Genomic DNA, 26,643 nt, shown 5'->3' on the forward strand with positions numbered 1-26,643 from the left:
TCTTTGACAGTTTGCATAGATTTAGCTTTGTCCTCCATTTTCTTTAACACTTCTTCTGCCTTAACACCAAACAAAGTATCATGCTGTAAAGGTGCAACTAATAATTTGACTAACATGATCAGGCAGGTTTTGTTCCTTTAACAAAGCATGCCTCCTAATTACAGAACCTGTAACTGCGGCCCTGCAAGAGGCATCTAAAGAATCAAATCCACATTGCAAAGTATGCTTTCCAACTTGTTCAGCTGCATGCAATAAATCCTGCATTTCCTTGTTTTCTGCACATTCAGAGTTTAACAACATTTTCTGTTTAAGCAATGCCATGAGATGTTGCTGATATTTGAGCATATGAAACTGACAGTTTAAGGCCCTTATAGCCAAGGTAGCAGATGTGTAAACCTTTTTTCTCCATCTATCCAGTGCCCTAGAATCCCTGTCAGAGGGACTAGGGTTTTTTTGGGACCCTGAGAAATAGTTTCTGGGTCTGCAGCAGGGTTTTTAAAAAGGAATTTATGAGAGTCAGGAACCCTGTAATATCTGTCAGGCTTAACAGGAGCTGGAGGTAAGGAGTCAGGGGTAAGACTAGACTCCGAAAACACATCATCTACAATGTCTAACACAGGTGGGATGGCTAGTGGCTTGTGTTTAGGTAGTAAAAGGAAATCCTTGAGCCTCTTTTTAGATTCTGAAAAATCTTGGCTCTCCTAGTGGAAATGCTCCCTCATGGTATGTAAGGTTTCCCCAAAAGAATAGTCCTCTGGAGGAGAAACTGAAGGTATAGATGCTTCAGCATCAGAATCCTCATAGGGGGGAAGAGAATATTCCTGATCAGAAGAGGAATCAGAAGAAATGGAAACCTGACCAGAAGATTCATAGTCAGTCTCTTGCCTAGGCCTCTTATCAGGAGGGGGATGGGAACCCCTGATCAAGGTAATCAAGTCTTCGGCCATTCTGAGCATCTGTTTTTTGGGCATAGAGGCCTGACCACGTGGCTCTTGAGTTTGTTTCTTTGCTTTGGAAGGTGCTTTAGTCTTTGCCTGTGAAGCTGAAGTCGGTTTGATGTAAAGATGTTTAGGTCTGAATACACCCCTCAGAAGCCGGTGCCTGTTCAGCGGCTCCGGACCCATCTGAAGGGATAATATTCGAGGCCCCAATACCTTGAGTTTCCAGTGGCATGGCTGACTCCACGTGGGAGTCGGTAGCGGCCTGCAACACTAAAGTAGCAGGCGTCAGGGGCTGCGAAAGCGCCTCACTGAGAACCGGCGAACCGGTGACTGGCTTAGGAGAAGCTTTGTCGTCGGTTTTGGGCCTCGGCGGTCTATCTCTTTCCCTTTTCTTTGCGTTTCTTGTGAACTCCGGTAGTCAGATGGCTATCCGACAACATTTCTGGATAATTAAACTGGCGTCCAAAATAGTTTAAAGCAAAGTCATACCGACACTTATTAGTGCGTTGGTTAAATCTAGCACAAAACCGACAACCAGAAACGTTGTGATCAGGGCCTAGGCAAGGAATACAGTAAAAATGAAAATCCTTATGAAGTATTTGCTTGCCACAGGAAATACAATTATTAACTTTCTCGAACATCGGTCTGGAGCAAGAAAAAAGTTTCCCCAACGGGGTACTTAGCTTTATTGAAGACTTCAGATCTGAAACTCAAATACGAAAATCTCAGGAGTCGGCTGACCGGCACTTGCGAACTGCTTCTGCTTCAGGCACCGCGTGGCAAGAAAGACTAAAGAAAATGGTGTTGGTCGCATCTTTTATACCCCTGACAACCTGACGTCAGGGAAGGGGTGACAGCAGCCGACGCAGGACCCAAGACTTTGGAATTCAGGCTGGCTGAGGGCAACCTGCCAGCAAGATTACCAAAATGTAATGACTGCAACAGTGAAACCCAAAGAACATCTTATCTGGGAGTGACAACCAGATTAGGCGATCGGACAAGCGACAGAAAAGTTCTGAGGTTGGCATGTGCTGACATCTGCTTTATACCCAACATCTGTTTATGACCAATGTATGCTAGCTGATGTGCGATGTCACACATATCTCACAGTAGCATTAGACTTTTGTATACTGGCCGGACATACGAGTCAGCCGGGGAGAGGACACTCTCCTGTTATGAATACTGCAGCATATGATTAGAAGGACATCTTCAGGATTGTCTGTGATAGTACGGATCTACTTCAATATACCTACAGTCCACTTAACCGACTTTCACATCGGCGAGACGAAAGGACAGACAAATGCAGAAGAACGACATCCGGAACACCAACTTGCCACTCCAGGTAAGTAACTGCTTGGCCATCCTGAAAAAAAAAAGAAAACAAAAAGATAAACCCACCCATGTGGAGGGCTTCACCCCCCCCACTCCCCAAACTAAATATACCAACCCCGATATAGCACTACCGCTGGGGGAGGGGGCAAGGGGAAAACTTCAACAGGATGACCAAGCGGTTACTTGCCTACAGTGGAAAGTCAGTGTTCCAGATGGCGGTCTTCTGCGTTTGTTGGTCCTTTCATCTCAGTCATGTGAAAGTTGGGTAAGTAAAATGTCGGTCTCCTAAAGCAGACCCGATAGTAAATGTCCTGAAAATCATCTGAGCACATCCAATTGTCCTGGTGTAAAAATAGCAGAACGGACTGAACAGTGACCATTCAGAACTATGACTTCTTCACAAATTGATTCAGTTTGCTTAGATCCAAAACTGGTCTCCGTCCCTGGTCTTCCTTGACACTACAACATACCTTGAGTAAGGTCTGAATCCTTTCTGGACTAGAGGGACCTCCTGGAAGACTCTCTTTTTGTCTTGCAAGTTTTGAATTTGCTGAGCTGTGGATTTTCTCTGACTGGGTGGAATGTTGGAAAGCCTTCTTGTTTTGGTTGGAGGAATCTGGGAAAATGGAATGAAATAACCTCTGGATACAATTTTTAGCACCCAAAAATTGTTTGCTATTGAAGCCTGGGCATCTAGGTGCAAAGACAAGTGTCCCCTAACTGCCTCCAGCAGTGAGCAGTTGGGCACCACTTCAGGAGCACTGAAAGGGTTTATCTGAAAAGGAATCCTGGAAATCCTGGTTTTGTGGGCTTCCTCTGCCATGAAGATGGTGTCTTCCATTTGGTCTCCCCCTCCGCCTCTGGAGGAGTTATTTCCATGTGAATTCTGGAAAGAACCTTGGGACTAAGAGACCACATTTCTTGCCTCTTCTTTAATTCCTGTAAAAAGATCAGTGAGGAACAGAAAAGCATATCCCTATGGCAGACAGCGTCTTTCCATTCTGTTCACTCCACGAAAGTTTTTCCTTTACAGTAGGGCCAAACAAAGCTGTTCCATCAAGAGGAGCATTGATGAAAGAAGACTTAAAGGGCTCTGCAAAGTTGCATAGACGCATCCAGGCAAGTCTCCTAACCGCTTGCCTGAACCAGCTGCCCATGAGATACTCTGTGTAACATGGAATACCAACCTCATGGACGCAGTGGAGATGGAAAACAGAGTGGCCAACTGACAGGAAGGCCTCTTGTATTCTTACATGGACTAAGGAAGTACAGTTGTGTACACTTACCATAAATGTAGATGCTCGAGTGTATTTACTGTTGCAGTCATCACATTTGGGTTATCCCTGCCAGGGTAGCCCTAGGCTAGCCCAAATACCCGAGGCTTAGTATTTCTGCGTCAGCTGCTGTCACTTCAGGACTGACGTCAGGTCGTCAGTAGTATAAAATAAGGCAGCCAATGCCATTACATCAGTTTTTCTTGCTCTAACCTGTCAAGAGCCCCCAAGTGGGAGCCAGGTTCTGGTGGAAGAACCCACCAATAGAAAGTACATACCAATATGTCCTTTGTAAGGAAAGAGAAGAAAGAAGAGGGGGATGGAGGGAGGGAAACCAAGACTGCAACAGTGAATTCACTCGAACATCTACATTTATGGTAAGTGTATACAACTGTACTATGTTCTTTGTGTTTCACTGTTGCAGTTATTACATTTGGGTTAATTCCCAAAGCTGAGGAAAAGGGTGGAGGCAGTCAAGGAAACTAGGGGCTGGCTAAGATGCCCTGTAAGACTGCAGTGGCAAAGCCTGCCCTGGATTTGGAGAAGATAGGCAGGTGGTAATGCTTGGTGAAAGAGTGAATAGATGTCCAGGTGGCAGCCTCCAGGATGTCCCTGCTGGGGACTACTCTGAGGAAAGCTGCAGAGGTGGAGGCTGCTCTGGTGGAGTGAGTCCTGACCCCCTTAGTGGGAGGCTTCCCGTGTTGCTTGTAACAGAAATGGATGCAGTTTGCTATACATTTGGAAATGGTTTGTTTGGAGATGGCTTTGCCCTCTGCCCCTGCAGAAAAGCTGAACAGTAATTGGTCAAACTTTCTGAATGATTTAGTCCTGTCTAGATAGAATCTGAGCTGCCTGTGCACATCTAGAGTGTGCAGGATCCTTTTCACCTTGTTTTGTGGGTTAGGGAAAAAGGTGGGCAAATGAATGGATTGGTTGAGAGCCACACTGGAGACTACTTTAGGCATGAAAGATGGGTTAGTCCTGAGGGACACCTGTCAGCATGGAAGATGATGAAGGGCTTTACAGCCATGACTACTTGTAGTTTGGAGACTCATCTGGCTGAAGTGATGGCCAGAAGAAAATCTGTCTTCCAGAAGAGAAATTTTAACTCTGCTAAAGATGCTGGCTCAAAGGGGGGCAACTCAAAGTTAAGGTCCCAAGCTGGGGTAGGTGATCTTCTGGATGGCCTCAAGCTGCTAGCCACTCTTAGGAATTGTTTCATTAGAGAGTGTGAGAAAAGGGGGTGCTCAGTGGGAAAATGAGCAAAGATAGCAGAGGCATGAATTTTAATAGAGGAAAAGGAGAGACCACTGTGTACAGGTCAGCTAGGTAATCCAGAATAAGAAGTAGGGAGGGCTGTGCCGTATCGGTGCCCTTAGCTAGAATCAAGGTGCAGAACCTTTTCCATTTGTCAGCATAAGACTTTCTATTGCTAGGGCATCTAGCCTCACGTAAAACATCTAGAACCTGTTTACTGAGGTTGGCAGATTGATCAGTGGTCAGGGTATAAGCTAGGCTGCCAAACTGAGGGTATGCAATTGGGGATGCATGAATTCTCCTTCTCTCTGGGTCAGGAGGGTTGGGGTCTGAGGGAGATGCCATGGTGGCAGTGGGGACAGGCTGCGCAGTAGTGGGTACAAGAGCTGACGAGGCCAGTCTGGAGCAATCAGAATTGTCCTTGGTTTTTCCTCCCTTATTTTGCGCAGTACCCTGGTGATGAGAGGTAGTAGGGGAAATGCATAGACGGAGATACTGAGACAAGGGAAGGATAGGGCATCCACTTCCCAAGCCATGCAGTGATGCTCCCTGGTGCAGAACTTGCTAAAGCTGATGGTTGGTGTGGGAGGCAAAGAGGTCGACCTTCAGGGTGCCCCATTTCTGAGTTATTATGGTGAAGGTTCTTTGGTCTAGCTGTCACTCATGTGGGTCCAGAGGATTTCTGCTTAAGTTGCCTGCCAGAGAGTTGAGAGAGCCTGGCAGGAATTGTGCTAGCAGGTGGAGTTGCATGGCAGAGGCTGTGTGCCAAAGTGTCATGGCCAGCCTGCACAGAGGGTAAGAGACAATCCCTCCCTGCTTGTTGATATACCACATCACAACTATGTTGTCTGTTTTGATCAGGAAAGCCCCTGAGGAGAGAAGGAGCCCGAACATTGTTAATGCATGCTGGGCAGCTAACATCTCTTTCTGGTTGATGTGCAGATGGATTTGCTGTGGGCTCTATTGGCCCTGCATGCACCTGCCATCCAGTTGTGCACCCCAGGCATAGTCTCATGCGTCTGTGGTGAGGGTCTGCGCGGCGAGGGATGTTGAGAAAGGTAGTCCCTTGTTGTGGAAGCATGCTGCTGCCCACCAAAAAAAATCTTTCCTTAGGCAAAGTATCATTGGTATAAGAATTCCCAGGTCTTGAGAGTGTTGACACCAAAGGCTTTTTAGGTACCATTGAAGTTTCCTCATATGCAGTCTGGCATATGGAATGAGTAGAATGCAAGATGTCATGAACTCCAGAGCTTGCAGGATTTTCCTTGAAGATAACTGGGGTCTGGTGGCTAGTTGAGAGAAGTAGGCCATTAGGTAAGTTTGCTTTTCTGGTGTAAGGAATGCCATCTGGGATGCTGTGTCCAGGCTTGCTCCCAAGAATATAATCCTTTGGGTGGGTACTAGTTTGGATTTATTTTCGCTGACAGTGTACCCTAGGGAGATCAGTAGGGACTTTACAAACGCCAGGTGCTTGAGCAGCTTTTCTGGACTGTATGCCTGAATTAGGCAGTCGTCTAAGTATGGGTAAATTTGGATATTCCTTTGTCTGCAAAAGGCAATGGCACGAGCCAGACATTTTGTGAAAACTCTGCGAGCAGTAGATATGCCACAGAGAGGTGCAGAGAACTGAAAGTGCTGAGATCCTGCCCTAAAACATAGATATTTCCTGCATGATTCCCTGATAGGAATGTGGAGGTAGGCCTCTTTTAGGTCTAGGGTGGCTAGCCAGGCATCCTTGGAGAGCATGGGTAGCAGTTGCTGGAGGGTGAGCATATGGAATTTTGGTATCACCAAGAAGGTGTTTAGAATGGATAGCTCGAGGATGGGATGCCAAGTGCCCTCTTTTCTGGGTACCAGAAAAAGTCTGGAGTAGAAACCTTGGCCTATCTGTTCTGCAGGAATGTGCTCTATTGCCCTCATAGAGAGCAGGGAAAGGACTTGATTTTTTGGCCTCTGCCCACTGGTTTGGAGGTAGATCTGGGAACCCTTTTGGGGTTGGAAGAGTGTGGAAAGAAAAGTTGTATCCCTGGGACACTATGTTGAGAACCCAGCAGTCGTTGGTAATGGTTGAACTCCCTGGTTTTGAAGTGGAGGAACTCCACTGCTTTGATCTTTGCATTCCATGTGGCTGCTGTCTGGGGGGGGGGTCTGGGCTGAATTGACCTGGTGGGGGCAGGAAAGGACTAGTGCTTGGAGGGGCAATGCCTGCTGGATCTGGGTGGCTGGACCTGTAGGAAATCCTTAACTGTCTGCATAGATTTAGCTTTTTCTTTCATATTTTTTTAAGACATCCTCTGCCTTGGTGCCAAATAAGTTGTCTTTGTGCAAGGGTGCATCCAATAATTTAGATTTGACATGGTCTGGCAGGGGCTGTTCCTTGAGCCAAGCAGGTCTTCCAAGGACAGAACCGGTCACTGCTGCCCTGCAAGAAGCTTCTAGGGCATCAAAACCACAGTGTAAGGTATGCTTAGTAACTTGACTTGCAGAATGCATCAACTCTTGTAACTCTTCAGATTCTGCACAAGCAGGAAAGAAGGACACTTTTTGTTTGAGGAGTTCCATGGTATGTTGCTGAAATTTTAGCATATGGACTGACAATTTATTGCTCTGATAGCAAGAGTAGCAGAGGTGTATACTTTTTTATCCCATCCGTCTAGTGCTCGGGAATCCCAATCTGAGGGGGTGGGATTCTTAGCAGAGGTTGCTTTAATTTCTTTAGGCCCTTGAGAAATTACCTCAGGGTCAGCAGTAGGATTTTTGAAAAGAAATTTGTGAGAGTCAGGGACTCTGTAATACCTGTCATGTTTTCTGGGAGCAGGAGGGAGGGTGTCAGGAGTCAAACTGGATTCCAAGAAAACATCGTCCACAACATCCAGGACTGGGGGAATGGCCATGGGTCTGTGCTGTGGAAGATCTAAGAATTCTCTGAGGGTAGTCCTGACATTCCCGTTGGAAATGCTCTCTTAAGGTATGAAGGATTTCCCCAAAGGAAAAGTCCTCGGGTGTAGAGGCTGAAGGAATGGATTCCTCTGCATCAGAATCCTCATAAGCAGAGAGGGGTTGCATGTCTTCATATTCAGATGTATCAGAGTCATCAGACTCCTTTTAAGACAAAAGTACTGGGGACAGATCTCTTTTTCTTTTGGAAGAGGTAGCTTGGCTTCCCCTGATCAGCATGATAAGGTCTTCTGCCATTTTAAGCATTTGAGACTGAGGCAAGCAAGCAGGTGCCTGAGATTGGGTCGTCGGTTTCTTCGGTGTGGTTCATACCCTGAGCCTTAGAAACTCGTCAGTTTTCGAAAGAACGGTAGATGCAAAAGTAGTCTTCGGTTTGTGTCGAGAATCGGTAGTGCGAAGTACTTCCTCGGAAGCCGGTGCCTGCTCAGCGGCTCCAGACCCATCCAAGGTAGAGACAACCGCAGGTTCCTTAGTCGAAGAAGAGTTTTGAGGCATACCGGACTCCGAGAGGGTCTCAGTAGCAGCCTGTGAATCCACAGAAGCAGCATCAGGGGCTGCAAAATGCCTCACCGAGGACTGGAGAACTGATGACTAGCTTAGCGGAAGCGTCGTCAGTAGGTTTGGACCTGTGCGGTCTGTCTCTGTCTTTATCCTTACATTTTTTCGGAAGACCTGCTGTTCGATGGCTTAACGAAGCCATATCGGAATTCGAGGGCTGTAAGCAAATATATCTAGCTACAATAAGGGCCCGACAACGTATAGTTCTGGCATTAAAGCACAAAAGCGACAGCGAGGGAAATCGTGGTCTGGGCTTAAGCAAGTGATGCAGTAAGAATGAAAGTCTAGAAGTGGTATTTGCTTTCCCCAGGCGACACAATTGCTAACTTTTTCTAACATCGGTTAGAGCAAGAAAAAAGGATCCCCAATGGGGTTCTTAGCTTTAGAAGACTTCAGCTTCAATTTGGAAGACGAAATTTAGGCAGCGGCTGATCGGCACTCGTGCGAACTGCTTCTGCTTTGGGCTCCTCGGGAAGAAAGACTGATGTAATGACGTCGGCTGCCTTACTTTATACTACTGATGACCTGACGTCAGTCCTGATGCAACAGCAACCGACACAAAAATATTAAGCCTCTGGTATTCAGGCCAGCCGAGGGCTACCCTGGCAGGGATAACCCAAATGTGATGACTGCAACAGTGAAACACGAAGAACATCTGTTTCCAGATAGGATTTCTATGTCCTTGCAAGAATTTGTCTTCTCTTTTTACTGGTAACTGCAAGGTTCCTTTAGCATTGAACATTAAGCTTTAGAGGCAACTTTTTTCCTTGAAAGAAGACTGAATTTGTTTCCTTACTTGTGATTTTTGTTAGGCCATTACTGTACAAAAAAGCTGTCAAAACAATCTCTAAGATGTACCTCATAGCACCTAGAACCCTATGACTTCCTAAGGCTTTCTGCCCCCAACACACTTAATATACTTACTTCCTCCAAAGTTAATACAGTGGATTTTTTTTAAACATCTTTATTAACATCACATATTACATAGTGGCATGCGTATATACTCAATTCTAAGAGAGAAACAAAGACTTTGCATAGCATTGTACAAATATTAAATGTCAAAATTATTCAAATTAACATAACAGATTGCTCGAGTCATGCTTTCACTGAAATATCACTACTCCTCAACATTATTCTCTATGTTCTATTCCCACAGATTCCATTTATTTCTATGCGGTTTGCTCCTTCCTTTTTCTAAAGATTCCACCTCCAAATCTTTTATCTCCCTTAAAATGTCCAATAATTCAGTCACAGCTAGTTTTGTTTTTGATTTCCATTTTGTACCAATTGTTTTTTGGCAGCTAACAGCATTATACTTCGTAAGGCCTTACAGTGTCTAGGCAATTCAGTGTCTAATCTCCTAGCTCACCAGAAGCATTTCCTAAATTTAAAAAATTTGCTCCCCCCCAACATTTCTGATACTCTGCAGGGAATTTATAAACTCTGTCAACTCATTCCATACCCAAAACACAAGTTCCTAGGTACTCCTCCTTCTCATCAGACCTGCAGCAACTGCTGTCTACTGTGGAACATTTTACTGACGTCTACTTGAGGTATAAAACTACCAATGCAAATGATTCTAAGCAAAAATCCTAAACCTTGTTGATTTGGTTGCATACTAGGGAACCATACAAATATCCTCCCATTGCTTATTTGTACATTTCCCCTCCATTCTCATTACCCAGTCTTATCTAACTTTTTCTGATCGAGTCCTCTAGTTATCAATGCATTGTTTTATTTGCTCTACTAATAATCTTTATTTTCCTTTCGCTGTGGCTTCTGTTCTACACTCAACCATAAACATAACTAAAGCTGGTGTCATTTAACATTCCTATGCTCCATTCTCTCTGCTTATACTCTTGTTATTAATCCCTGGAAGGGAAGGTAATATCCAACCTGCAGTCCAAACTCTTGTTTGGCTTCATCCCACTGTACTGAGTCCCCCCCCCAGTTATCTGATTTCAAAACTTTGACTAACCATACGGCTGTGGATGGTAATTCATTACTGAAACTAAGCAGAAATTCCTTAAAATTCCAAGAGCAGGATAAGTTATTTCTTACACTTATTTCACTGAATTGCACTTCTGTAATGCTTATTATTGTGCTATACAGTTAATCTACTACATTTTGCACTGTTATAAAGCTTTTATTACGGTTTCACTGCATTTATGTACTGTTTTATAGTTTTAACTGTACGTTTCTTTGCTAGATACTGTTTCATTACTCTAACTGCATGTTTACTGAATAACTTAACCACTTTTTCATACTGAGAGTTGTATTTTCTGTTTGAGTGCTCTATCCGTGCCTTTCTGTGCATTTTTGATTTTTTGAAGTTTCTGTGTTCTAGTCTAGTCTGTTTGCAGTTAAAAGCATTCTCTAGAGTCTGCTTACTCCTTGATCTGTTTAAAACTTTCATTTAATGGCTACAGCTAGTAGCTGTAATAGTTTCCAACCCACCCTCCCTATTGTTGTGATGTTCTTATACTTGGTGGCTTTGCAGTTGCCCGCCCATACTGTATATTTGATCTGTGACATTCCTCCCAGTCTAGTGTCATTAGTTCATTCAATCTAATAGAAAACATTTGTGAACGCCAACCCACTCAGATTCTTAACCTTGAATTAACTTATGTTCCAGCTTTCTCCATTTCCACTTTACTGAAAACACTTGTTCAGAACTCGTTGTAAGCACTAAATAAGCTATAAATTGCTACAGCACTCAACTTTCCTCACTCGACAAGAGGAAAACTGTTTTTAGTACTTAATAAATAAGCACCTATCCAGGCATGTCTAAAGGTCAGCTCCCGGTATTTTCTCCTCTCTACCCGATGAATCTGGGCATCTTGGGGCAATGCAGCAATTGTCTCATGTACACAGACAACCCTCTCCTCCTACCACCCAACCCTACAACCTGTGAGAGATGCACTTATACAGCCAAACTGGAAGCAAAGCTCTCTTCACCCAAGACTGGACTACACAGTCAAGAGGAGAAGGTAAGCACTTGCACCACACCACACTCATCACATAGTCCCAAAAAACCTACACCACCAAAACACCCACATAGAAGCACAAAACACACGCCTACATTCGCTCAACAACCGAGACCTCCAAAGTAGAAATGCAAGCAACCTCCACCTCCCAACACAACCCAAATGACACACAGCCCACAAACTCAGTGCGCCATTCAACTATAGCCCATAAGGCATAACGTACCCAACACTCTAGTCATAGGTGACTCTAGAGTCAGGCACACTGATGTTCCACTCACCAGGCTAAACAAGGAGAAAGTTACTGTCAGCTGCCTGTCTGGTGCCAGGATGCGCCACATAACGCATGCACTCAGGTCACTCAGGTAAAAATATGACTCTGTCATTGTCCATGTTGGTGTGAATGACCTGAGAAGTACCTCCCTGGACTACATGAAAAGAGACATGGAGGAGCTCTCCTATCTTCTAGCCCAGGCAGGTATGATCCTAGCTCAGAGTAGCATCCTGCCATCACTCAGAATGATACCACAGTACAAGTACAAAATGATTGACTTCAACAATTGGCTAAGTTTCTGGTGTCATTCTACGGGAATCCAGTATCTGTCTGCCTGGGATGACATGATCGACAGACCACGATTCTTTGCCAGAGATGGCCTGCTCCTGTTGCACTTGGGATTCCAGATACTGGCAAAGGCTATTGCCAACCCTATAGTGCCCTTTTTAGACAAGGTTCAAATGACAAATTCACCACCATAACAGGTACAAACAAGCAAAATCTGAGGGTAATGCTACTCAATGCTAGAAGTCTAAACCTCAAAATGCACTCACTCAAGGCACTTCTTAAAATGGAGAACATCGACATCTGTGCAGTGACAGAGACCTGGTTCAAAGCTCCAGAGGGCACCCCTGCATTACCAGGCTATAATTCATACCACACCTTTTGGCCACCTAACCTAGACCGAAAAACTAAAGGCGGAGGCATGTCCATATTCATTAAGGATATTCACACCTCCAAGCTAGTTGCTCAATATAATACATCCAAAATTATCCAAGTTCAACTAACTCTGGGCAAGACCGCAATCCAAATTGTAGCTTGCTACAGACTCCCCACCATGCCCCAGGACTCCCACTCCTCTTTTCTTGATATACTTGAAAATATTAGGGTACAACCCAGCACCCTAATAATGGGCGATTTCAACTACCTCACTATTAACTGGGAAAACTACTCAAGTACCAACTCTTCTGCTCAATGTTTTCTGGAATTCATAAATTCCAATGCCTTGGATCAACTTATCCACACACTCAACAGGGGCAGCAATATCCTAGACCTGGTCATCACCAACATGGGCGACCGGTGCTCCACACCAAAGGTCAATTCCTCATTGGTCAGATCCGACCACAAGCTAATCACCCTAGACATCCACCCCCCCCCCCCAATTAGGGAAACAACTGTAAAAAATTTCTCCAAAGCCAACTTCACGCTTCTTGTGGCAAACTTCACGACACTCATGCAGCAGATGGACAATAGAGGTACGACTACTGAATCCTATACAAATGCACTTTATAAGTGCATGAATCATGCTATCCCTAACAGAACCAAGATGCTATCCTCCAAAAAAGGAAGCCAATCTGGTGGTCTTCTGCCATAAAGAAACTCTACAACAGAAGAAAGAAACTGTTGCAAAAAGAGTAAAATCCCATGACTGGAGGAACTCCCTGGTCAGCCTCAGTAAGAAGCTGAGATCCCATAAAATCCTCCAAAGCTAGTTATGAAAACAAAATCATCACTGATTCTAAAGACAACCACAAAGCATTCTATAGCTATTTCAAAAATCTCAATGGCAACAATCAGATCTGCTCTGAGTTACAGCACAGTGGCACTAAATATACAGAACCAACTGATATTGCCAACATCCTGGCAGATAGGTTCGGTTCTAACTTTACCCCTCTCTCACCCCATAAAAGGCCCATCTCTATACTGGAAGAATGCAAAATTCTTGTAATCATGGCTGCACAGGTAAAAACTTCACTCTCCAAAGCCAAGAACACAACACCCATGGGACCTGACAACTTCCCAGGCTGCCTTCTGCACAAACTACAGAATGAACTGGCACATCACCTAAGTGCCATATTCAATCATAGCCTCACCTCAGGCTTTGTGCCTATTGAATGGTGCACTGTGACGGTTATCCCACTCCACAAAGGGGGAGCCATGACAGACCCCGGGAACTACCTCCCCATTAGCCTGATGAGACTGGTCTGCAAGGTCATGGAACGTATCATCATGGAACTCATAAACAAAGACATTGGAGATCTACAAACACTGGACCCCACACAGTTCGGGTTTGTAAAAGGCAGATCATGTCTCCTAAACCTGATAGACTTCTTTGAAGCAGTCACCAAAGCCATAGATGAGGGTAAGGTGGTTCACACAGCCTATCTAGATCTCGCCAAGGCATTCGACACCATCCCCCACGCTGCAATTATAGATAAACTCACTAAACTAGCTATAAATCTCTATGTCACAAGATGGGTTGCCAACTGGCTTGCTGACAGAACCCATACTGTGAAAGTAGCAGACTCCAAATCAGACTTCAGACCAGTGACAAGTGGAGTACCACGGGGTTCAGTCCTGAGTCCTCTCCTGTTTGGTATTCTACTTCTCTGAAGTACAGGCTAACACAGAAGGTCTTTGGCTAACTAATTTTGCAGATGACTGCAAACTAGGAGCCATAATCGAAACTCCTAACGATGTGGAATCCTACAAAAGGGCCTCACTGAGACAAATGTCTGGTGTCAAAGCCATGGCCTCAAGCTCAATGCCAAAAAGTGCATTGTCATCCCTTTTGGTAAAAACTCTGTACCCATGAACTACCACATAGACGGTAGTCTACTTAACACCAAAAGTGTGATAACAGACCCTGGGACACAGGTGGGCAGTAGTCTCTCCTTTGATAATCACATCACCACAGTGGTCAGGAAATCCTTCTACATGGCACACCTCATCACAAAAGGTTTGTCATCCAGAAAAAAAGAGGTAATTGTTTCCCTCTACTCATCATTCATTAGACCCATTACACAGTACAACTCCCCTTCTGGTTTGTATCTCACAAGACATCTACAACTGGAAAGGCAGCAGAAATACCTCACAGAGGATTACTGGCCTCAAACAGATGCCCTACACAGACGTCTCAAAAAACTCCAGCTTTACTCCATCACATATTGCCTACTCAGAGACGATCTCTGCCTAACATACAAAGCTATGTCAAACCCAGAGCTGTTGGACATGCTCCACTTAAAGAAATCCCAATCCCTCCGAGCTACATGCTCTAGGGACCTAAACCTTGTCACCACAATAAACAGAACATACTGGAGGGATAGATTCCTGTCCCAGAGACTTCCCATACTCTGGAACAGACTACCTATCTATGTCAAACAGAGCTCTTCATTAGCACTCAAGAAAAATCTGGATGATTGGATGGGAAATAGGAAATTCACCCCAGGGATCACTTCTGTGGCTCTGCTTGACAGGGGCGCAGGAAAATAATTTTCTTGGGTGGCGAAAGCCAGGGTACCTTTTTGGCTAGACTTGTATAGGCCCTAGGGCCAATAGCCTAGTACCTACCTATGAACTTTCTCCAATGAATTCCAGCTCCCTCTTGCCTGTTTTCTGTACCCCTACTTATAGTCATTCCTGTTGGTAAAATCTCCTTTCTCCATTCCCATATCTGCTTAGTTCTCAAAATATTTTCTGCTACTTTTTAAATATAATATTCATTATGGCTTTACAATTCTCCTTAAGTGCCTGCACCTAAAATCCTACTTTCTCCTTAATTTGTGAACCACATCAATATAAATTCTTTTTCCTTTAATTTGTAGTCTTCTGCTTGTGTTATGTCTTTAAAGCTTCCATTCAAATCTGTTACTCCCAAGTAAAATTGGTCTGTGGACAGAAATAACCTGTCCCACTTAATTCTTTTCCTCAAAAATAAAGTCCTTCAATTTTCTGTTAATTATGGTTCACAGCTTCTCCTCTCCCTGACCAGTATACACTATTAAAGGATTAGAATCATCTTCATTGCATGTATCTTACTATTCATATCCACAACCAACAGCTTCCAGGTTTTAAATTTTTGTATTTTATTTTGTTTAGTCTCTTCCCACAAATCCTTAGCTGTCATAATACAATCATTTTAATCCAAACATGTAAATACTCCATTCTATCACGTCTGACTCAATTCATAAGTTGGAACATCATTTACTGCTAGAGCCTTTGTTTTATCTTCATGTATTTTACATTCTGAAAAAAAAAATGCAACTTCTTTTAAAATGTTTCACAAAACAAGTATCCTTTTTTTGGATTTATCAAATACAAAATGTCATCATCTACGCATAAGGCTAATTTTTCTTTAGTACCATACCAGTTACACACTTGAATGTTAAGAGTCCCTTATTTGCTATGCCAAGGGCTCTAAGTATAAATAAATTAACAAAGGGAAGAGAAGACACCCTGCCAGGGTCCTCTATTCAAACACAGTTTGCCAGAAAGGACCCCCCACACACACCTTGATTCTTGCCTCTGATCTTTCATATATCTTCCTAATTAACTGCATTATTCTATCAGGAAAAGCAAGTGCTACCATTCTCCTACTCATAAAATCCCAGCTAACTCTGTCAACTGCTCTCTCTGCATCAAGCCCCACCAACAATAATGGGGTCTTCTTATGCTCTGTTTACTACTGAATCATCATTTTATTAATGTTGTCAAATGCTTACCTCCTCTCCACAAAAGTACATTCATCCATATCAATCTTTTTTGGCAACAGCTTCTGCTCAGACTGTGGGTGTTGCTGTTTTGGACTTTCATTCTGCAGGTGGTGTTTGAAGGAGAAGGGCTCGTTTTTTCAGCTCTCTAGTCGAGAGTCCTTTTCTTTTATTTAAGGTCTGCACTGGAAGATCTTTCATTTTTGGGACTGTTATCTCATTTATAAGACTAGTTCCTAAAATACGGTAACTGAAAAAACAGATAACGTTTTTTGTGGTAGATTTGGTGTCTGTGGATGTCTGCAGTGGGCTGCTACAGTTGGTGACTACACCTGGTTTCCGATATATGGAATCTGAAGAAGCAGAAAAGTTTTTTTGTGGTGTATTTGGTGTTTGTAAATGCCTGTAGTGGGCTGCTTCAACCACAGACACAAGAGTAACTGTATTTTTGGGAACTATATCGCTTCTCATCATCACAGTGTTTTGCTGTGAGCCCTGGCGGGATGAAGGAGCGGTTTTCCACTTCTAATTTGGTGTTCAACTTACAGGAAGGTGTTTCTTCATATTTGTGAGTGTTACATCTGATTTAGAGTTGTTAATCAGTTAGGGTCTGTTTTTGGACATTTCTAAGGAGCGGTTTCTTTCAATTATTTGGCGGTTGGCCTATAAGAAGAGGGTTCCTCTGTGTTCATGCTTTTTACAATTCTGAAAGTTGATTTTTTATAAAATCTATTTTGTACATATACTTATATGATTTAGCAGCTTCATGGAACATTTTCCTTTACAATTATTGAAGACATTGTTCAATGTTTGGGAACCTAAATTAGCCTGTTGTGAGCTACGGGCAGATGAAGAAGCCATTTTCTTTCTGAACTTTGTGAGCACTTTATTCACTTGAGTGCTTTTGGCCTGTTAGTGTCTTTTCGGACAATTTGGAAAAATGGTTTGGCTTATAAGAAGGCTCCTTTTTGGTTGTGTTATTTTTTTTGTATAAAAAACATTCATGTACAAGTGTTTATGATTAGGATGTGCTGTGAAATATTCTTTTTATAATTTTTGCAGAAACTGATGAACAGTCTTTGATAATTTATATTATGCACATTTTTTGTTTTTGAAAAAAGCCTTGCAAAATTCTCTGTCATTGTACACTATACAAGAAGCTGTTGACGAATTTATACCGGTAACATTTTTCTTTAGACATATTTATTATATATATTATATCCCTCCCTCTCCTCCAACCAATCCTCATACACCTTTCCCCCTCCCCCTTCCTACAACCTACCTGACTCTCACTACCACACCCCCTCCCATCTAATATCCCATTACCCTCCGCTCTATCACTTAACTCCAACTACCATGCTCTCCCTTGCTCCTAAAATCCTTATCTCTACCATCCATCCTCATCCTTCTTCTACTACCTCTTTACCATGCCAGCTCCTATACTGATTTCCATTTACACCCTCCACCTCTTCCTCCTCACCCTCCCCCTACAGCCCACTTCCACAACATCTCTGCCTCTTTAGTTCCCTCCCACCCTATCCTTCTCTTAAAAGTAAAACTTTTCCCAAGCACTATTAAATACTACAAACCTAAACCCATTCATTACCAGCCACTTCTAAGTACAAACCTAATAAACTTATTCCCCATCTCACTTACCTTTGCTTAGCCGGCGACATTCACCCCAATCCAGGACCAAACTTCTCTCCAACAAACCACCCCAGCACCAATAACAAAACCACCAGTAAATACCTAAATTTCCTCACCATCAACCCCCAAAGCTTAAAAAATAAATTAACCCTCTTTCATGCCTGGCTCAATCACAACTTACCTGACATTGTAGCCATCTCTGAAACCTGGCTAAAACCTCACATAAGTGACTCAGAATTCCTTCTCCCTGGATTTCATTCTCTCCAATCTGACCGCCTAAGTAGAAGAGGTGGTGGTGTAGCTTTAATCTACTCCAACCACTTGTCCATCACTTCTTACCCTAATCACATCCCTTCTTTCAATAATGCTGAACTTGTAACTGGCCTACTAAAAATAAACAACCATAAAAGCATCTGCATCATTTCCCTCTATATTCCCCCTGGTAACAACACCAATACCCTGGAAGACATCCTCTCCTGGACCGCCTCTAATATTAAGCTAGAAACCTACATTATGGGAGATGTAAATATTGACTGGGAAAAAAATCATTAACCCTAATCCCACCATAACAATCAACCTATTTAACTTCACTCAACTTACTAACTTCATTACTAGACCTAACAAAACCAACCACCCCAGGCTCCATACTTGACTGGACCCTAGTATCTCATCCTAACAAAATCATAAAATCTGGTGTTATTCCTGACCCATTAGGAGACCACCTCCCTGCCTTCACCCTTCGAGCTACACCCACTTCCCCACACTCTCACCAGTACATTCATACTCGTAACCTATCTAACTTTAACCCTACTACTTTCTCTGACTCCCTTAAACTAATTAACTGGAACCCCCTAAAAACTCTACCATTAGACGCAGCCATTGACTATTTCAATTCAACATTCTGTCCTCAACTCCCTAGCTCCAATAAGAACAAAGAGAGTTAAAATTAAGACGACCCCATGGCTCACCAAAGCTACCAAAAAGATTATGCTACAAAGGAATAAAACCTGGAAAGCCTACCTCCAATACAAACAGCCAGAAATCTTGCTTAAATATAAACAGCTGAGAAACCTATCCAAAAAACAAGTCATTAGAGATAAAAAGTCTTACTACATCAAACTACAAACAACTCATGCAAAAAACCCCAAACAGTTCTGAAACTCTATTAATTCCCTCCTTAGGCCAGGTACAAAAAACAACGCCAGTCCTGACACCAGCAAATCTGACCTTGAAATTGCCTCACTATTCAATACCTTCTTCACCTCTTCTATCGCTGAGCTATCCAAGATCTTTACCAAACAATAACCCTCCACCCCTCTCTGCTCAATCTTCCCCTCTCCCCCACCTTCTTTCGAATTCAAACCCGTCTCCACCAACCTAATAAAGAAACTTCTCTCTAAACTAAAGCCTTGCTCCAATGCCCCTGACAGCTTTCCTTCCTCCTTCCTAAAAATAGCCTCGGACGTTATTGCTCTGCCTATCAGCATCCTGATTAATAGATCACTACTTGAATCCTATGTACCCAAACTATGGCGTACTGTATTTATTCTTCCACTCCACAAGGGTGGCAAAACTGTACCGTCTCCAATTTCCGCCCCATAGCCATCCTCTCCCCCAATCTTCAAACTTCTTGAAAAATGCATCCACCTGCAGCTCTTGCCATTCCTTACCAAACACTAGCTACTCTCTCCTACCCAACACGGCTTCCACCCAGGACACAGTACCAACTCTGCCCTTCTCTCCTTCTTACATTCTGTCAATTTAGCCCGTGACTCTGGTAATATGGTATCCTCTATTCTGCTGGAATTATCTAAAGCTTTTGATATCATCTCCCATACCCACCTACTACACCATCTCTCTAATCTTAACCTCTCCCAAAAAACTCTTTCATGGTTCTCCAGCTATCTTTCTGACAGGTCCCAAGCCGTGAAATGGGGCCAGGCCACCTCCAATTTCCTTCCTACCCCCAATGGAGTACCCCAAGGTTCCATACTTGGCCCATTGCTATTCAATATCTTTATTAATGACTTCCGCAAAGCCATACCTAATACCAAAATTGGGCAATACGCTGTCGATTCCACTTTGATCTGCTGCACCACTAACCTAACAGAGCTCCAATTTCTGACACAAACTGCCTTCTCAACCACCAAAAACTGGATGCTCCAAAATCACATCTCACTAAATGCCAACAAAACTAAGATCCTTCTATTCCCTCCCTCAAAATCTTCCCCTCTTGATAAAAACTCACTTCAAATTACCAGCCTTAACAACTCCACTATCGAGATTGTACCCTCCGCCAAACTTCTTGGTGTCACCATTGATGATCACCTAAAATTTAACACTCATATCCAGCTAAACATCAAGAAAACACACACAAAACTTGGCCTACTTTACAGAAACAACCACTTCCTCTCTCCTACCACCAGACTAACACTCGCCACAACCTATCTCCTTCCCTCTTTACTGTATGGTGCTCCTCTGCTCACTAATTTATCTTCCACACTTACTTCCAAACTGGAAGTATGTTGCAACAAAATCTTCAGATTCGTCACCAATGACAAATCCTCCTCTCATCACTGCACCTCCCTTCACTCATTAAACTGGCTTGAACTCCCCAATGAACTTGACTTTCTCCAAATCACCACAGCCTACAAATGATTGTTCCAACCCACTAACTGCCCTGCACTATCCAATATACTACAACCATATACCACCTTCAGAACCCTTAGATCTACCCACCAAAACCTGATTACCATTCAAAAACCCAAGCGCCCAGCTGGTCAGCTTCTGTTACCCTTTTCCCTAGCTAGAAATTGGAATGCTCTGCCCTCCACACTGAGGACCTGTGACAACCTTAATTACTTTAAAACTCAGCTTCATTCCTACCTCTATCTAAACAGGAAATGCAACTGTACTCTTCAGCCCATACCTCTCAAGCTCTCCTCCCCCTTTACTCCTGGATAACCTTCTTACCTTCCTAACCTCGCTCTCAAATGTAGATTGTATATGTAACTAAACAGTAAAATCTTGCTATTATGCTATATGCCTGTCTTTTTCTCCTGAACAAAACTGTGATTGATTGTTTTTTTCTTTTTTGAATGCAACATGTTGTTTGTAATGCAAACTGTCTTTGAAACTATTCATGTAAGTAAATTTTGTGTTGGGGAGATTTTCTCCCCGGGCCTCCACTGAAAATGGGCCCCCTAAGCCCAGTGGACCTTCAGACTGGAATAACTAAATAAATAAATAACAGCTTAGCCATTTTCCTATCTAGTACAGATATAAATGCTTTATAGTCATGGTTCAGAATGGAAGAGTCCTTACCAACTTTGAGACGTACAGCCACCACAGCTTTCTTCCATGATGCTGGTATTGCCCCACCTTTTAAAATATTATTAAACAAAACCTTCCAAATCTTTGTCACACTTTCCTTCCTAACTTCCACAGGAATACGGTAACCATCTGTTTCTGGAGACTTCCCTGCTGCTTGACTACAAAATCACCATTTTTATCTTATCCCCAACCATCATAGGTATTTATTATTCTTCCTATCTTGGCATATTAAAGTTTTCCATAAATATTTCCAGTTGTGGATTCCAAGATGGTGGTCGTCTGAGTTTCAGTTGTCCTTTTCTTGCTTCTCACATTCCCCTGCTGTATACAGATTTTTCTCAGAATTTCAGAAATATTTCTAACACCGCTAAAAGGTCTCTGGATAACTTTCCAGTCACAAGATCCCTAGGTTTGGCAACCCCCTTTCTATTTCCTGCTGCCTAACATATTGGATGGGACCCCAAATATCTTAGGTTATTGTAACAGTGATCAAATGTTGAACATCAGCCTTTTTGATATCTACGGAACCAAAAACATATACCTGGATGGATCTATATTAGATGATCGAGTTTTCAGAAACTCGAAATTCATACGGATGGGACCATAAGTTCAAGTTTCTGAAAACAAGATTTAAAAAAAAAAAAAAAAAAAAAAAAAAAAAAGTCTACTTTTTTTTATGTTTCGCAGGAGGGGGCAAGCCCCTGTGCACCCCCTACAAATTATATACACCAGCTCAGAGATCACACTACGGTGAAGAAAAGTGCAAACTTCCCAATCCTTGTACCGTGATTGTCATTCAAAAACTTCAAATTTTCAAAAATGTGATCATATTGTCTTGATCATATGAATTTTGAGTTTCTGAAAACTGATCAACTGATAGGAATCCACCTGGATATATTCTGAACTCTACTAGCCTTATTACAATCATGTTATCAAACTTTTAAGGGAAGATGAAAAAAATACAGGACTGTGAAAAAACATTAAAACATTTCAAGTGCTAAGTAAACAACAGAAGCATCGCATCACAAGGCTCTGTTATTTTATTTTACTTTTCAAGTAATACAGCAACAAATTATAACAGTACTAACAAGTATTAAAATTATACTTGCCTTCAAATTTGTGCCCATCATATTGGAATGCACTGAATGAGTCTGAATGACTATCAGAGCTAATAAGGTCACTGCTGCTAGCACTCACAGGTGAAGTCCACTCTGAGGGGACACCAGGATCATCAGCGGGACGCATATGGTTCTGCCTGTTCAGAAGGTCAGGTAAATCTTTTGGAATTTCCAAGCTGCCAGGGCTGCTACCTCGTCTTGTTCCAGTCTATCATACCAGAAACAAAAAGCAGTTTACAGTATATGGTAAATGTACAGCCATTAAACATCTGAAGCAAGAACAGTATGACACTGAAGAACATGCACATTTAATTACAGATCACTATAAATGGGACAAAATGAATCAAAATTAAAGGACCCAGCGTTAGGATTTTAGAGTATGCAATCGAACTTGTGAGATGGCATGTAAGAACAATATAAACTATATCAGAGAAACCAAGGAGATTAGCAATGCCCACTATCACGGTAAATCTGAACTGCCACAATCTAAGACCCTTGCCTTCTACTTAGCATTATGTATTAAAATGGACACAGTTCTAAAGTAAATGAAAAGCAAGTAAAAATATCAGAAACAAATCACATATATAATTAAACACTAAACACTTTTGTTCTTTTATTTCAATCTGGAACTTCATCAGAATCTATCCATCCTCAACCCTTTTCCCATTTTTGCACATGAGTTTGGGGTGGTACTTCAACAGTGACAATCAACTCGCCAAGGTTTACACCGCTGGGTGGCTAGCCGTGCTGCAGTAGTTCATTTGTACTACTCACTTGCACACACACTCGCACCTAAGACTAATTTAGAGTGTCCAATCCACCTACTGCATGTCTTTTGGAATGTGGCAGGAAACTGGAGCACCGGCAGGAAACCCATGTGATGGCAGGGAGGACATGTAGATTCCGTACAGAAAGCATCCCAGCTAAGAATCGAACCAAAGAACCTCTTGCTGTGAGGCAACAATGCTAACAGCTGCACCACCATGGCCATCCCATCTCAAGCCAAAGTTTACAAGCTGGGTGGCTAGCCCTGCCACGGTGGTTCATCTCATACTACTCACTACTACTGGAACTTCATCAGAATTACATCAATTAATTTTCTTCCATTCAAGTATGTAGAGCAAAGGGTCACCCATCACCTTTCATCCAAGCAATTATGAAACAATCATAAAATATTCCCACAACTTGTAAAATAAAGCATCATTACTGACACTGTTAAATAAATTCAAAGCACTATTAAATCCATTCAATATGCCCATTTCTTGTCTAGACTAAAAATAATTCCTTAAAATATAAATACCTTAAAAATTACATGAGTATTATGTGATTGAAGTATTAATAAAAAATAACAAACAAGTTTAATTAAACCTATTAAGTGTCAATAATTAATAGTACAGAGTCCAAACCTTCAAAACATTAATTATACATGGTAACAAAAACATGTATAACAAATGTATAGAAATAAAAAAAAACAGCAAATAACACAGTTATAAGTATTTGATATAGTCCTCAGCCAAATATAACAACTTTTCATATCTGTTGATCTTACGGCTAATACACTACTCAATGATAAACTGTCATTAATTCCTGGTAGCTGTGTTGCATTCAATAGAATTTGCCAATTCAACTCCCTAAATTCCAAAATAGATTCCCATTCTCTACCACTCACATTTCTGGGATTTTTTTTAATGTAAAATATAAACAATGAAATTATCACATTTGACAAAATGCTTCTCAAGACATTATAAAAATCCCCTTTTTTCAATGTTGTTATATCCTATTCCTTACTGTCTGCTCAGTTTTACCATTATAAAACACTGAACAGAATTTCAAAAATCACAGGATCATCAAAAAAAATTTAAGTGAATAAAAAGGAACACTCAGCAATGTCCTGAATTAATGCATAAGGGTATTACCCACTCTGACCCTAAATATACTGTTGATATACTTGCAGATAAATTTCTGCCAAATTCATATTAGAAACCAAAGCTGTAGCTAAGGTGGGGACAAAGGGTGAAGGCTGCCCAGTGTGTAAGCTGTTAAGGAGCACAATCAGCCACACAGAAGATGTGCCAGTTAGTCCCTGCAAGGCAGTAACTTGATCATTTTTGTTGGACAGTTTGGTATGACAGCAGTACCAGCAGTCATTTAAGCAGCCTCGACTGAGATTGTGCTCATTTAAATTATTTGTTTGCAGTGTGTGTTAGGGAGTGTAGAATGAGGCTAGTATCTCTCTCTCTGCTAACGCTTCTGAAAAGTATTACAGAAAGATAAAGAGCTATTACGTAGAAAAGTACAGTTGTGTAAGAACTTACTGTAACAGTAGGTGTCCTACTGTTCACTGCTTCAGTATTCCTAACACATGGGTTATCTATGCTGCTGACGGCTGGGGTACCAAAGCTTTGGCGTCCCAGTGTTGCACGTCTGACATGGGACCTCAGCCTCAAGCATAGTGGTATACAGGCAGATGTACTAGCATAATTCCTCAGATTGTCTCCAAGCCAGCAGCCTGAAGACTCCTGAGAAAGGAAACTGGTCAGCTAGGAGAGCCATATAAAGTCCTTTCTATTCTAGGGTGTTTCCCATGGGACGAGAACTGAGGGAGAAACAGACAGCATAAGGGGAAAATTAGATGTAGAAGGGAAGGGGGTGGGAAGGAATACTGCAACAGTGATCGGAAGGATATCAACTGTTATGGTAAGTTCTTACACAACTGTACTATGATCTGGCTAAAATCACTGTTGCATTGTTTCTAACATGAGTGATTCCCAGAGCTAAAGGGAAAGTAAAGGTGGTTGGTTAAAAGGCAGCAGAACTGTCCAAGAGGTCAGATAGGACTAACATAGTGAAGGCATCAATCCTGCAGTGTTTAGAGAAAGTATGCACAGATGACCAGCTGGTAGCTTCTAGTATGGATCTAGCATCCACTCCTTTGTAGACAGCTCCAGGGGTTGCTATTGCTCAGGTAGAGTGAGCTCAAGGACATGAGGGCAAGCAAGGACTTGCCATGTAGAGTAGCAAAATGGGATAGCCTTAGAGATCCAGCATGCAATGCTTTCTTGGATATCGGTTGGCCCAGTTAAAGTCCATGAAAGACAGTTGATCAGATTTTCAAATGGATTTTGTTTTGTTCAAATAAAATCTTAGATGCCTGTGAATGTGCAGAGTGTAGCACCCTCCCCCCAAATTCTGTGGGTTGGGAAAGAAGGCAAGTAGATTTATGGCCTGATTGAGAGACAGCTTGTTCACTATTTTAGTCATGGATGAAGGCTTAGCCCTGTAGGTCAGTCTGTCTTTGTAAAAACCAAGAAAGAGAAGAATGATCTTGAGTCCCTGAAGCTCTGAAACTCTCCTAGCTGAAGTGAGGGCCAAAAGTAGGACAGTTTTCCAGGTTTGTTGATGCTGCCAATTGGTGCTAAGTTAAGGGATTCCAGCATAAAGTTGAGGTTCCAAGTATGGGTAATGGGTTTTCTAGGTGGTGTAAGATGCAGGACCCCTTTAAGGAATAGCTTGATCTCAGATCTGGGCATAGATGGGGAGTGAGACATAAGAAAGCAGAGATGGCTGACAGGTGGGCTTTGATGGAAGAATAGGTCAGAATTGTATGTAGGAGCCCACACAGACATTTCAGAATGGAAGGTTGGGATACTGTCCATTGCTTTGGCACCAAGAGAAGAATATTTTCCATTTGGCTATGTAAGATTTTCCAGAGTTTGGTATCCTAGCCTCTTGGAGTACCTAACATTCTCATAAAAATGGTGTCTGTAAGGAATTAAAAATTTATCACTCACAGATTTAGGCTTTAGGATGACAGACTGGGGTGAAACAGTAACCCTTTCTTGCTTTGTGATGAGATCTCCTTGGTGTGGCAGTTTGCAGTACATGCCCAAGCAAGAGATTTTTTTTTTCTTTTTATATCTTTAGAGGAACTCTTGGAATGACAGGTAGTGAAGGGAAGGTGTAGAGGAACTTCCTTGTCCAAAGAAAAATGAAAGCATCTATCATCTAAGTTGAGGGGCAAGGGACCCTGGTGCAAAACAGTGGAAGCTGTTTGCTGGTATTTGACGCAAACAAATCTATCTGAGGAGTCCCCCAAAAGTTTTTTCAGGACACTCTTCACCTATCTGTTAAGGGTCTATTCATGAAGGTCCTCCAAGAACCTGCTTAAAGAGTCTGTTCACACACTGTCTGTGAAGGGATGGATACGGCTTGTGAGCAATATGTTTTCTGGGTGGCAAGGCCATAGGCTTTCTGTGTCAATCTGCAAAACTGTTAAGATCTGGTCCTGCTTTGCTTTTTTATGTACATTACTGTCGTGATGTCTGACAGCACTCGTAAGGTATCTGGTTTCCATATATGTGAAAAGACCTGAAGAGCCTGGATGAGGATCCTCATTCCCTTCGTGTTGATGTGTTCTTTTAGTAGCACTGGCTGCCAGATCTCCAGCACTTGTTGGGTTCCTACCCATGCCTCATCT

General features: G+C 42.5%; 1 protein-coding gene across 7 annotated transcripts in view; it reads right to left on the reverse strand.

Annotated features, from left to right (window-relative positions):
* RALGAPA1 (Ral GTPase activating protein catalytic subunit alpha 1) overlaps positions 1 to 26,643 on the reverse strand; it is a 5,382,632-nt gene that overhangs the window by 2,428,195 nt on the left and 2,927,794 nt on the right. For all 7 annotated transcript variants that reach the window (XM_044074134.1, XM_044074135.1, XM_044074129.1 and 4 more), the window contains one exon: positions 22,158 to 22,374. In XM_044074134.1, the coding sequence (XP_043930069.1) occupies positions 22,158 to 22,374 (217 nt within the window). The remainder of the gene's footprint in view (positions 1 to 22,157; positions 22,375 to 26,643) is intronic.

This window comes from Protopterus annectens, chromosome 6.part0 (genome assembly GCF_019279795.1).
Source record: "Protopterus annectens isolate FY-2018-M chromosome 6.part0, PAN1.0, whole genome shotgun sequence".
Classification (NCBI taxonomy): domain Eukaryota; kingdom Metazoa; phylum Chordata; order Ceratodontiformes; family Protopteridae; genus Protopterus; species Protopterus annectens.